Genomic DNA, 14,408 nt, shown 5'->3' with positions numbered 1-14,408 from the left:
GGGAGCCCCTGAGTAGACACCTATTCCCACGAATGAGGTCAGTCAGCAGTGGACTTTGAGGGTAAGTACATGTGGGAGTCAGGCCAGGTCAGAGTCTGAGCTAGCCCCACAGTGCCCACAGCAGGTCCAGAGACCTACCTAGAGGTATTGGAGGGCCCCCTGGGGAGACAGGGACTGGATCTGGCCCACCGTGAGAGTAAGGATACTGACAGGGGAGGCCCCAGGAAAATACTCTTATTACTATTATTCTATGTTTGTTTCATTTTGTTCAGTTGGTACTGTTTTATTTTTATTTACCAGTTTTTCTAATATATACTTTTATTTTCCGTTTTTACTTTTTTGATATTTTGTAGTTTTTTTTTCTGTTTGTTCTTTGGTTCTTTGTTAATCCCTTTATTTTTTCCTCTTTCTTTTTGATCGTTTTTATAGGTTTCTTTTATGTTGTCTTCACTTTTTTGTTTATTTCCTTTCTATATTTGTTTTCTTTTTCTGTTTTTATTAGTTGAGTCCTTATTGATTGTTCTCATTTTTTAATTCTTTGTTCTCTTTTTTTTTCCTTTTATTCTTTTCTGTCTGCTTCTTTGTTTCTGTTTGGTTTTGTTGTTATCATTTGTCTTGGATTTGTTGTGTCTGTTTAATTGTTTTCTTCTGTTTTTCCTTCTGTATTTGTGTTGTTGGTACTGTGTGTTTGGTTTGGTTTTTGCTGTTTGTCTTGGGTTTTATTTGTTTTCTTCTTTTTTCTTTCTATTTTCTCTGGCTGCAGTGCATGGCTTGCAGGCTCTTGGTCTACTGGTCAGGGTTCAAGCTTAGGCCTCCGGAGTGGGAGTACTGAGTCCTGGATGCTGGACCGCCAGAGAATTCCTGACCCCAGGGAATAGTAATTGGCATGTGCTCTCCAGGAGGTATCCATCTCAATGCCGAGACTTGTCTTCACCCAACTGCCTTCAGGCTCCAATGCTGGACATGCCAAACAACCGGCAGGACAGGAACACAGCCCCACCTATCAGCAGACAGGCTGCCTAAGCTGTACTAAGCTCACAGATACCCCAAAACACACCGTCTGACATGGCCCTGCCCATCAGGGGGAAAAAGCTCAGCTCTACCCACCAGCACACAGGCTTCAGTCCCTCCCACCAGGAGGCCTGCATAAGCCCCTGGGCCAGCCTCACTCATCAGGGGGCAGCCAGCAGAAGCAGAAGGAGCAACCACCTTGCACAGTAGGTTAGACAAAATAAAATGACAGAGAAATACGTTGCAAAGGAGCAAGGTAAAATCCCAACAGACCAAATAAATAGGAAGAGGAAATAGACAACTTACCTGGAAAAGAATTCAGTGTAATGATAGTAAGATGATTCAAGATCTTGGAGAGTGGAAGCACTAATTGATAAGATACAAAAATGTTTAACAATGATCTATGAAAAATAAAGAATAGTCAGTGATGAACAACACAATAACTAAAATGAAAAATACAGTAGAAGGAAACAATAGCAGACTACTTGAGGCAGAAGAATGCATAAGTAAGTTGGAAGATAGAGTGGTAGAAATAACTGCCAGGGAGCAGAATAAAGAAAAAAGAATGAAAAGAAATAGAAACAGTCTCAGAGACCTCTGGGACAACTTAAACACACTAACGTTTGAATTATAAGGGTCCAAGAAGAAGAGAAAGGGAAGGGCCTGAGAAAATATTTGAAGAGACTGTGGACAAAAACTTCCCTAAAATGGGAAAGGAAATATTCACCCAAGTCCAGGAAGTAAGAGAGTGTCATATAGCATAAACCCTAGGAGAAGCACACTAAGACACATGTTGCTCAAACTAACAAAAATTAAATACAAAGAAAAAATATTAGAAACAGGAAGAGAAAAGCAAAAAACAACATACAAGGGAATCCCCATAAGGTTATCAGCTGATTTTTCAGCAGAAACTCTGCAGGCCAGACAGGAGTGGCAGAACATATTTAAAGTAATGAAAAAATATGCAATCAAGATTACTGTACCTACTAAGGATCTCATTCAGATTTGACAGAGAAATCAAATCTTTACAGATTAGCCAAAGCTAAGAGAATTCAGCTCCACCAGATCAACTTTACAACAAATGCTAAAGGAACTTTTCTAGGTGGGAAACACAAGAATAGAAAACCTATAAAAACAAACCCAAAACATTATGAAAATGTTAAAAGGAACATATATATCAATGAATACCTTAAATGAGAATGGATTAAATGCTCCAACCAAGAGACGCAGACTGGCTGAAGGGATACAAAACAAGACCTGCATGTATGCACTCTACAGGAGACTCACTTCAGACCTAGGGCACATACAGACTGAAAGTGAGGGGATGGAAAAGATATTCCATGAAAATAGAAACCAAAAGAAAACTAGAGTAGCAATACCCATATCATAGTCTTTAAATAGTCTTTAAAATAAAGACTACTGCAAGAGACAAAGGAGGACACTGCATAATGATCAAGGGATCAATCCAAGAAGGTGTAACAATTGGAAATATTTTTGCACCCAACATAGGAGCACCTCAGTATATAAGGCAAATACTAACAGCCATAAAAGGGGAAATCTACATGATAATAGTAACATGGTAATAGTGGGGCACTTTTAATATTCCACTTATACCAATGGAAAGATCATTCAGATAGAAAATTAATAAGGAAACGCAAGCATTAAGTGACACATTAGACCAGATAGACTTGATATTTCTAGGATACTCCCCCTGAAAGCAGCATACGCTGCCTTCTCAAGTGCACAGGAAGCATTCTACAGGGTAGATCACATCTTGAGTGACACATCAAGCCTCAGTAAATTTAAGAAAATTGACATCATATCAAGCATCTTTTCCAACCACGACACTATGAGATTAGAAATTAATTACAGGAAAAACCTGTAAAAAACACAAACACATGGAAGCTAAACAGTAGCTTCCTACTAAACAACCAAGAGATCACTGAGACATCAAAAAGGAAATAAAGAAATACCTAGAAACAAATGATGATGGAAACACCACTGCCCAAAACGTATGGGATGTGGCAAAAGCAGTTCTAAGGGGAAGTTTATAGCAATACAGTCCCACCTGATGAAAGAAAAATCTCAAATAGACTACCTGACCTTACATCTAAAACAACTAGAGAAAGAAGAAGAAATAAAACCCAAGGATAGTAGAAGTGAAGAAATCATAAAAATCAGAGCAGAAATAAATAGAAATGAAAAAAATAGCAAAGATCAATAAAACTAAGAGCTGGTTCTTTGAGAAGAAAAACAAAATTGTTAAACCTTTAGCCAGACTCATCAAGAAAAGGCGAGGACTCAAATCAATAAAATTAGAAGTGAAAGAGGAGAACTTAAAACTGACATCACAGATATACAAAGGATTAAAGGGACTACGATAGGCAACTGTATGCCAATAAAATGGACAGCCTGGGAGAAATGGACAAGTTCTTAGAAACATACAACCTTCTAAGAGTGAGCCAGGAAGAAATCAGAAAATTATAAACAGGCCAATCACAAGTAATGAAATTAAAACTGGGATTAAAAGCCTTCCAACAAACAAAATCCAGGATCACATGGCTTTACTGGCAAATTCTAGCAAACATTAAGAGAAGAGCTAACACCTATCCTTACTCTTCAAAAAAATTGCAGAGAGAGGAACATTCCCATACTCATTCTACAAGGCCGCTATCACCGTGATACCAAAACCAGACAAAGAGGTCACACACAAAAAGAATGCTGTGTGTCAGTATCACTGATGAACATAGATGCAAAAATCCTCGACAAAATACCACCAAGCCACATCCAGCGACACATTAAAATGATCATACACCGTGATCAAGTGGGATTTATCCTAGGGATGTAAATCAATGTGAGACACCACATTGAAGAATAAAAGCCATATGATTATCTCAACAGATGCAGAAAAAGCTTTCGACAAAGTTCAGTAGTCGTTTATGATAAAAAACCTCTCTAGAAAGTGGGCATAGAGGGCACCTATCTCAACATAATAAAGGCCATATATGACAAACCCAGAGCAAGCATTATTCTCAATGGTGAAAAGCTGAAAGTATTTCCTCTAAGATCAGGAACAAGACAAGGGTGTCCAGTCTTGCCTCTGTTTTTCAACATAATTTTGAAAGTCCTAGCCATGACAGTGAGAGAAAAAAAATAAAAGAAGTCCAAATTGAAAAAGAAGTAAAACTTCCACTGTTTGAGATGACATGATAGTATACACAGAAAAGCCTAAAGAAGCCACCAAAAAACTATCAGAGCCCATCAGTGAATCTAGAAAAGTGACAGGGTACAAAATTAATACACAGAAATCTCTTGAATTTCTTGTACACTAGCAATGAGAGATCAGAAATTATGGAAACAATCCCATTTACCATTACAATGAAAAGAATAAAATACCTAGGAATAAATCTACCTAAGGAGGCAAAGGATCTAGATGTAGAAAGTTATAAGATATTGATGGAAGAAATCAAAGATGATACAGAGAGATATACTATGTTCTTGGATTGGAAGAATCAGTGTTGTGAAAATAACTGTACTGCTCAAAGCAATCTCTATCACATTACCGATGCCATCTTTCACAGAACTAGGAAAAAATTTGCAATTTGTATGGAAATACAAAAGATCCCAAATAGCCAAAGCAATCTTGAGAAAGAAGAATGGAGCTGGAGGAATCAACCTTCCTGACTTCAGACTATACTATCATAATCAAGACAGTATGGCCCCAAAACAGAAATATAGATTCAGTGGAACAGAACTGAAGGCCCAGAGATAAACCCATGCACTATGGGCACCTTATCTTTGACGAAGGAGGCAAGGATATACAATGGAGAAAAGAGCGCCTCTTCAATAAAAAGATAGCCTGTTCAATAAATCGTACTGGGAAGACTGGACAGCTACATGTAAAAGAATGGAATTAGAACACTCACTAGCATCATACACAAAAATAAACTCAAGATGGATTGAAGACCTAAATGGAAGGCCAGACACTATAAAACTTTTAGAGGAAAGCATAAGCAGAAAAAACTCCTGGACATAAGTTGCAGCAAGATCTTTTTTGATCCACCTCCTATAGTAATAAGAATAAAAACAAAAATAAGCAAGTGGGACCTAATTAAACTTTAAAACTTTTGCACAGCAAAGAAAACCATAAACGAGTTGAAAAGACAACCCTCAGAATGGGAGAAAATATTTGCAAGTGAAGCAACTGACAAGGGATTAATCTCCAAAAGATACAGACAGCTCATGCGGCTAAATTTCAAAACAACAAACACCCCAATAAAAAATGGGTGGAAGACCTAAATAGACATTTCTCCAAAGAAGACATACAGATGGCCAACAAATACATGTAAGGATGTTCAACATCACTTATTATTAGAGAAATGCAAATCAAAATTATAATGAGATACCACCTCACACTGGTCAGAATGGCCATCATCAAAAAAATCTACAAACAACAAATGCTAGAGAGGGCGTGCACTGCTGGTGGGAGTGTAAATTAATATAGCCACTACCGAGAACAGTATGGAGGTTCCTTAGAAAATTGAAAATAGAACTGCCATATGAACCAGCAATCGCATTATTCTGTATATACCCAGAGAAAACCATAATTTAAAAAGACATATGCGCTCTGATGTTCACTATACCACTACATGTTCATCAAGAGAGCAATGGACGAAGATGTACATATATACAACGGAATGTTGCTCAGCCATAAAAGGAATGAAATTGATTCATTTGTAGAGACTCATACAGAGTGAAGTCAGGAAGGGAAAAACAAATATCATATATTAACACATATATGTGGAATCTAGAAAAATGTAGAGATGGTCTTATTTGCAAAGCAGAAGTAGAGACACAGATGTGGAGTACGGATACCGAGGGGAAAGGAGGATGGGATGAATTGGGAAATTGGGATTGACACACACATGCTATTGATACTATGTATAAAATGGATAACTAATGAGAACCTACTGTGTACCACAAGGAACTCTACTTAATTAATGCTCTGTGGTGACCTGAATGGGAAGGAAATCCAAAAAAGAGGGGCTATATGTGTACATATAGCTGATTCATTTTGCTGTACAGTAGAAGCTAACACAACATTGTAAAACAACTAATAAATCCAATAAAATTAAAAATTAAAAATTAAAAAAAAAGACATGAATAGGTATAATCTTACCAAGGGGAAAACATGAATGGCAAGCATAAGGCCACATGAGATGTTTCACCCACTTAGGTAAACAAATGTTGGAAAGTTCGATAATAGTAATATTGACCAGAAGCGGGATCAAGGGGAAATTTTATATACTTGGCTATAGATTACTCCGTTCACTTTGGCCAGCAGCACTTTTCATTGTCACGTAAAATGGAACATTTGCATGTCCTACAGTCTTTCTGTCCTGCTCCTGTGCATATTTAGGACAGAACCATCTGCTTGCGCACATAACTACCTGGAGACCTCTTGAGAGCAGTATTTGTTCACAGTTGGAAACAAAATCATCCCAGATGTTTATGAGCAGAAAAATGGGCACATGTGACCACACAGTGTGGTATTCTACAGCAGTGTAAACAAATGACCCAAGTCAGAGTGTGGACCAATTTTGCAATATAATGTTGAGTAAGAACAGCAAGTTGGTACATTGCAGTGTCACATCATTTTTTACATAAAGCTCATAAGCAAAACTATAGAATAAAGATATACATATGTAACCTATTTTTTTTTTTTAAAGATAAAGGTAAGGGAAATTGTGAACAGAAAATTCACGGTAAGCAGCCTCTTGCTGGGGGGCAGGAGAATAGGATAGTAGAGTGACATACACATATAGGTGGAGCTACATAATCATGTTGGTTCTTCAGTTGAGTGATAAGGTCGTATGCTTTTGTAAGTTTCAATAATCAAGATAATAAAAACAAAATAGATTGCTGAAAGGGCTATATATGTTCTCCAGCACCTCCTTTTAGAGAAATACATGGTTCAGGAAAGCAGGGGGTATGAAAGCCAGTCACCAGGCTGGCCCCAGGCTGGTGTCTGGAAACAGGGATTTCAGAATCTCCTCCCACCCTAAGTGCCCAGAGCTAAGAGTGGCTCCTCAGTGCCTGCGCCCTGTGTGTGTGAACAGTGTGGTTCACACTGAACATCTGCTCTCCTCTGGGGACTTGGGGTACCTGCCGGGCAGGTTTGTTCACATGATCAGTGCCTGGTACAAAGTATCTCATGAGCATTTCACTCGGGGAATTGGTGCCACCTGTCTCCCCAGGGTCCTGAAAGTGTGCCTGGTTTCCTCTAGACTTCATTCCCTGTGCTCCCTCTCCGTGCCTTTTCCCTCTGACAGCTGTGCTGTGTTCTCACAGCGCCCAGGAGTCCTAATGAATTACTGAACCCAGGGGGATCTTGGAGACCCCAACACAGCCTGTAACTTAAAATTGCAGGCTTTGTTAGAAAACTTTTAGCAGGTTGACAGTTAAACAATAGTAGTCATATACACACTCAAGTACTCTTGGCATAATATAACTTGGAGCCCAAGTAGGGGATGGACTTACTGTTGAGGTTGATTGGTTACTTGTCAGAAGAGCCAGTCCATGCAGGTTATGTGTTCTGGAGCAGTTTACCAAGTAATTAATTGATTGCAAACTAGTTACCAGCATTACTAACAAGCATGTGACAGTCATTGTGCACACACTGTCATAAAAAGTCCTTTTAACTTGTGTCTGGTTGGGTACTGAGCACTGAAATAAAGATGATGTGGTCAGAATTTTCTCAATTATGGTTCCACTGGAGGAAATGACTGCTTTTCAAATGAAGTTGGATAACCGCTATCTGTTGTAAAAGTCTTCATCGTGTACGTAACGTTTCTTCCAGAGATGTGTTACATCAGAATTTTGAGAGTTACAAGCCTGAGGTCCAGGAGTTGATTTGTGTGGCTGATCGTTTGGGATCCCTGATGCAATACGAAACACCTGGTTTCCTGCCAAACAAGAGAATACACAGAGGTATTTTAAAACGATCTGAAAATGGAGCAAGGATTGTTAAACTGTGTTGTACTTTTGCAAAGAATCATTTGTTGTGCTTACTCAAAATCTCCATGTGATAAGACCAGAAATGAGTAGATTCATTCATACTGAGTTCTGAGAGAAGAATGCTTCTGGCTTTGGCTCTTACGCTGTTGCTTTGGGGTAGGTGTAGAATGTAGGTCATCAGTTATTGCTTTAAGTCAGACAGCTCATCCACCAGAGCCATCCCCTTCCTATAGGGTGAGGAGGGATTTGAACCTCAGTTCCTTCAGGATTGAGAGGAGACAAGGCTGCAGTTGTCTCCAGTTTCCTCTAATAGAGCTGAGTTTTAGTCAGGCTGTCATGATGGTAATGCATCTCTGGTCTTGTTGAATTTCCAATACTTGTGATTCTCTTTCAATATAATGATTCCTAAATTGTTTATTGAGTTGTTGGTGAAGATCATTCCCTCTAAAGGGTACTTACAAACTCTGTTTCCCCCATATTTCCTTCTTTTAGCCATGGGTTTGGCAGCATTAGAAGTCATGCAAGCTGTACAGCGTACCTGGACGAATTCAAAGGTTCGAATGAATGGGAAAACACGGCTGATGCAGTGGAGAGACATGTTTGACATCGCAGTAAAATGGAGACGGTAACTGGCATTTAAATGAAAATAAACCAGAAGTCGAATCAATGTAATATAATGTTAAGTCTCCTCTAGTTAGCAGATTCTGAATCCGTTTTATTAACTAATGCGTGTGCATGTGCATTCAGTCACGTCTGACTCTTTGTGACCCCCACGGACTGTAGCCTGCTAGATTCCTCTGTCCATGGGATTTTCCGGGCAAGAATACTAGAGTGGGTTGCCATTTCCTTCTCCTTTATTAACTAATAATAGATCTTATAAGTTATGTTTCCTGCTGTTATTCATTTTCATGAGAAAAACACTGCTCTGCTGGTAAACCTGCACTGACTTCTTACTTGGTCCAGTTGGAATATCTTTGGAATTTGCAGGTTTGTGTTTCATGTTTTTAGATGTAATGGACCGAGAAGTTGTTTTCTCCCCGCTTTCACAAAGACTTGTATGTGTTTTATTTTAATGCTTTTGAACATTTCTAGGTTTTATAAGGTCTTCATTTTTAATAAGCCCTGTTTTATAGGATTGCTGACCCAGACCAACCAGTGCTGTGGTTGGATCAAATGCCAGCACGAAGTCTCAGCAGAGGTTTTAACAATCACATCAATTTAATCAGGTATGAACATTCTGTTTATCTTTCCTGTTTTCGTAGCAGGTTTTTTTTCTGTTAGTTTTGGCTGGGCTGGGTCTTTGCTGCTACGTGCAGACTGTCTCGAGTTGTGCTGCGTGGGCTTCTCGTTGTAGTGAGAAGCGGCTTCTCGTTGCAGAGCACAGGCTCTAGGTGCGCGGACTTCAGTCGTCGCGGCGTGAGGGCTCAGTAGCTGTGGCTCTTGGACTTAGTTGCCCTGAGGCGTGTGGGATCTTCCCAGACCAGAGGTCAAACCCCGTCCCCGCATCGGCAGGCTGATTCTTAACAACTGGACCACCAGGGAAGTCCAAGGAGATTATCTTAAATGATCAATTTACAGAGACTGCAAGCAACCCGTTTCTCCTTTCTTGGTGACTTTTGGACACAAATTAGCCCTGTACCTGCAGGGCCCTGCCTGCGTTCTTTTGAGCTGGCCTGGTTGCAAAAAGAAATGTTGTACCCTTTTCCAATCTCTTTGATGCAGAGCTCAGTTGAAGGGTAGAATGCCAGATTTTTGCCTAGACGTCCATCTTTGAATGGTCCTAAATTATCATAGAAAGTACTTAGATGAACGACATTACGTTACCATTATATTATATACTTATAATATTGTGGCTCAAAGAATTCTTGTAGTGAGGGAAAGGCTTCCCCCTTGAGCCACCCTGCAACACAAAGGGTTTGGTTTAAAGACACTGGGCGCTAAGCTGCCTTCCTGGGAGGTTGAGCAGGTTAACTGGAGAGCTTTTGTTTTGTCCAGAGGCTTCTGAAAAGTCAGGGGTATGGGCGAAGTGCTCACCCTGTTATTCCACCCTCTTAATAAATGATGAGCAAATATTAAAGAGCAACAGCTCCAAGCGGACCCACTGGATTTAATTTTAGCTAAATTTTACAAATATGGTAGTTTTGTCACATTTAAAATGCTTCTAATTCCAGAAGCCTGAATCAAGAAGATATTCTACTATACAACTTCAACATTTGAGTTTAATGGAAATGTTATTAGGATATTTATTGTTTTAATTTCTAGAAAATACATTTCCTTTCCCCTGTGACTTGTATATTCATGTTTCTTACAGAATAATCTGTGACATTTACAGGTAGACTCAACTAGCTTTAACTGAAGGCCACTCTCCACGTGCTGAGCTGCATGGTGGTGAAGTACAGCTCCTGACTTCAGAAGACTCCTAGCTTAGTGAGGGAGGCAGACCAGTGAGCTGCCATGTAATGCTGCTCTTGTGTACAGGATGCCAGGCGTCCCAGTCCAGCCTCAGGTGATGCTGTTTGGATAGATGGAAAACAGAGGTGGATGAGGCATAAACAACTGCCCTCCCCCTCAACCCCGACACCAGTGAGTTAGGCATGGTCAGGGAAGTACAACTGTGATTAGTTTATGGTTAAGGGACTGTCAGAAATCAACCCTAAAAAGATAGGCAGTAGCCAAAACATAAATAGCTTTTTTTCCTCAACAAATAACTAACATACCCATGCTAAGTCATTTTCTGTCTGGAAATGATAGCCATTCAGAGCTCAGAAGCAGAGATGTGACCTGAACAGATTTGTACATCTGGATGATCACTTCGGCCACAGATGGCAAAGGCAGCGACTTCCCTTGGAGGGATAGGGAGTGGTTAGAAAGTTGTGTAACGTTTGGGTGCACTGATGCAGAGGTCTGGAAAGCTCTGTGAAAGTGAGCCAAAGGGGACGGGTGGACACGAGAAGGCAGGGTCCGAGCACTGGTGGTGGGTTAGAAGTGGGGGTGAGTGTGCAGCTGCGGGGATGTGGTTGCCCCAGGAGGCCAGGAAGCCCCAGGGCAAAAAGCAGGTGAACATGTTTGGGAGCTGGAGTGAATTCCTTAACTCATGTTTGACACGCCAGTGGGGAGCCCAGGGAGCTGTTTCAGGGAGTAGTTGACTCTGTGTGCTCTTGGACACATGTGTCAGCGTGTTGGCTATACATGAGGTTCTGGGAGGGTTTGTTGCTGTTGTTTTTAAAATAATTTATTTATTTATTTTTGGGGCTGCACTGGGTCTTCATTGCTACAGGCTGGCTTTCTCTAGTTGCAGCGAGTGAGAGCTACTCTTGTTGCAATGCACGGAGTTTCATTGCAGTGACTTCTCTCGTTGTGGAGCACAGGCTCAGTAGTTGTGGCACACAGGCTTAGTCGGTCCGCAGCATGTGGAATCTTCCCAGACCGGGAATCAAACTTGTGTCCCCGTCATTGGCAGGTGGATTCTTATCCACTGTACCACCAGGGGAGTCTTGGGATAGTTTTGAAAATGGAGGTTGGGGTAGAAAATGGGAGGAAAATACTATTTAGAGTGGTGGAGGGGATGAAGACAGCGAGTAAATTACACAGTCAGAAGGAGTATTAGCAGCTAACGCTGTCAGGAACACAGAACGGGAGGGGGTATGTTGCTGGGAAAGGGAAGGGATTCTTAACGGTAAAGTGGCAAATAAGTCTGGGCCTCATTTCAGCATTTGAGAACTTTTCTCCCTGCTTTGGCATCTCTGGACTGAGTTTGATACCTTTCCTCCAGAGTGCTCTCCGTTGCTGACCATCAGTTTTGCTAAGACAGGCATTTGTATCTCCCGTTCTCTGACTGCAAACAAACCAATGCCCCAAACCTCTTGGCTGCATTATTCTCACAGCTCTCTTACTGTCCTTTTGAATTAATGTTGAAATTAGATACTATGGAACATATCTCACTGTGAAAACATTCTCAACATATATTTTTTTCTTAACAGGGGTCAGGTGATCAACATGAGATACCTGGAATATTTTGAGAAAATTCTTCATTTTATTAAAGATAGAATTCTAGTTTATCATGGGTAATCTTTCAATTTTCTTTTTCATGGTAATGGATAGATTTTATATATTTTTCATTAGTTACATTTATGAAACTTGAAAACCATGCCTGTTGACAGACTGAACAGAATATATAACATTTTTACATAGTGTTTGGAATCATAAAGCCTTTCAAATCATTTATCAACCTTTTTAAAATAGCTTTACAAACTCCATGGACCTCAACTGAGTGTTTTTAATCTTACAGCCCTGTGGCTTTTCTAGCCTCTCTCCTGTCTTTAAATTCAGTGAAAGCAGGATATTTCTTTAAATTTCTTAATTAGGGATTAAATGATGGATTTCAGCCTTAATACTCATTCTCCCTCAACTGAGAGGCTGTGCCGTGTAGATAGGACAGTGGTCAAAAGCCCGGGGAAAAAGAATTCTGAAGGTTAGTTGTCACCAAGTAAATATAAAATTGGTATAAAAGCCTAGAAGTATACTTCCATTTGAGCAACTTTAGGAATAAAAAACATATACTTCTAATTTCATAGTTGAAATAGGAGAATCAAAAGTTTTCTGACCAAGCCCAGACCCATGCATGTCCACATAGACACTGGCTGTCCATCCGTTCTGGTTTTCCCTATTTCATATCTGGACAGACTGCTGTTTCCCTAATTCTTATCTGTAGCCCAATACTTATTAGATTAAACTATTCCCTTATTTTGATACTTTGGTTGTGGCCCATCATTTTGAATATTGAGCCACTTGTAATTAAGGATTTATCTAAATTAAAGGTAATAGTGTAACTAATTACTGATTTCTGTGTTAATTTTAGTTGCTTTCTCTCTGTTTCCCCTTTAAAGAGCTAATAATCCTAAAGGATTGTTGGAAGTTAGAGAAGCTCTGGAAAAGGTCCACAAAGTGGAAGACCTCCTTCCAATTATGAAGGTAAATTTATCATCAAAATCACAGCAATTGTTTTTAGGGGAAAAAATTAGTACTCTTTGAAAGAAGAACTTATTATCATTAGATGCATATTTGTTAGTTATTAGTATTTTAAGTTTTATAAAGTGTGCCACTTAAAAACACTGATAAAAACACATTCTGAATAATAACCAAAATTAAAGCAGACCCTAGAAGGTAAGAAAATGCAATAAAGAAAGCAAAGTCAGTTCAACTAAAGGTTTACAGAAAGAGAAGGGGGAACATTAAGATCAGGAGGGAATGTGTATAATGGGTGATATGTTCTGAGTGATTGATTCCCTCCCTGAGAGAACAAGCATCTCAGATCGGTGTTTTAAAGCCCAGCTGTGCTCTGTTCACTGGAAACACCTGTGACAAGATGATAGTCAAAGCGTTCAAGGCTGAAAGGTAGGCCAGGCAAATGCTCCTGGAGAAAAGCAGGTGTGGCAACGTCAGTATCAGAAGGATTTGAATTCAAGATAAAGGGCCCATCAGGGGGAAATAATTATATTGTTTTAAAAGTATAATCCATTAAGAAATTAGAACTTTATGAACCTTTTCTCCAAACTACCCAAAATGTGCCCACAACAGGTACATTTGATTTTTTTCAATTAACAGTTTGACCTATAACATAAAACTTGAATAAATATTCTCCTTGTAGCTATAGTAGATAAGACTGATGTACATCAAGTAAATGATAAGACATTTCTGTGTATGACAAAGCTCACACATTTCTAAAGCATAACCAGGAGGCATCTTGTCATGGGCAAAGCCACGAGCTGGCCCCGCGCCCCAGGCCCGTCTGCTCACTGGGCTGGGCCGTCGCTCCTGGCTCGCCTCCAGGCTCTGTGTGCTGATGAACCTTGTTTCTGGCCAACCTGGTTATTTTGAGGGTCTCGTGAATTGAGGTGTGGTTTTCAGTCTTCTCAAACCCCTCTTAACTCAGCAAACATGTTCAGATGGCCCCTTTACTACACTAAAATCAAATCCATAAGAATGCACATACTCAAAAAACCCCTTAGAAGGTCACCATAGTGCTCTAAAGGAGCTCTAAAAGCTAAGTCATTTATAGGCAAGAAACAGTAGGTCAGCATTCAGGCATATCTTCATGAGAAGCCACAAAGAAGTAGCCGGTTGCTTGCACACGTGTGTAAAGTCTTGGTGAATGTGACGGCTCCAGAGGCAGCCCTGCAGCGATCTGTCATTTGGTGACTCAAGTATCATGAGCTATGACTTTGGTGATATGGTTTTCCATAATGGTAAACCACACTTAATAGTTCTGTACAATGTACAGATATACTCTTTCCTCAGTTTATATGCTGTTTGCATTTCTAGAAAAGTCAGTGGGTATTTCAACTGTAACAGATATTTAGCGTGTGAGGGTAAAATGGAGT

General features: G+C 39.9%; 1 protein-coding gene across 11 annotated transcripts in view; it reads left to right on the top strand.

Annotated features, from left to right (window-relative positions):
* The window catches only part of TTC13 (tetratricopeptide repeat domain 13), a 98,774-nt gene that overhangs the window by 54,542 nt on the left and 29,824 nt on the right, over window positions 1-14,408 (top strand). For all 11 annotated transcript variants that reach the window (XM_070781902.1, XM_070781904.1, XM_019953985.2 and 8 more), the window contains 5 exons: window positions 7,871-8,001; window positions 8,521-8,653; window positions 9,162-9,254; window positions 12,009-12,092; window positions 12,915-12,999. In XM_070781902.1, coding sequence (XP_070638003.1) covers window positions 7,871-8,001; window positions 8,521-8,653; window positions 9,162-9,254; window positions 12,009-12,092; window positions 12,915-12,999 — 526 coding nt within the window. The remainder of the gene's footprint in view (window positions 1-7,870; window positions 8,002-8,520; window positions 8,654-9,161; window positions 9,255-12,008; window positions 12,093-12,914; window positions 13,000-14,408) is intronic.

This window comes from Bos indicus, chromosome 28, assembly GCF_029378745.1.
Source record: "Bos indicus isolate NIAB-ARS_2022 breed Sahiwal x Tharparkar chromosome 28, NIAB-ARS_B.indTharparkar_mat_pri_1.0, whole genome shotgun sequence".
NCBI classification, from domain to species: Eukaryota; Metazoa; Chordata; class Mammalia; order Artiodactyla; family Bovidae; genus Bos; species Bos indicus.
Note: the sequence above shows the minus strand (reverse complement) of the source record. Positions and strands in the feature narration are given on the sequence as shown.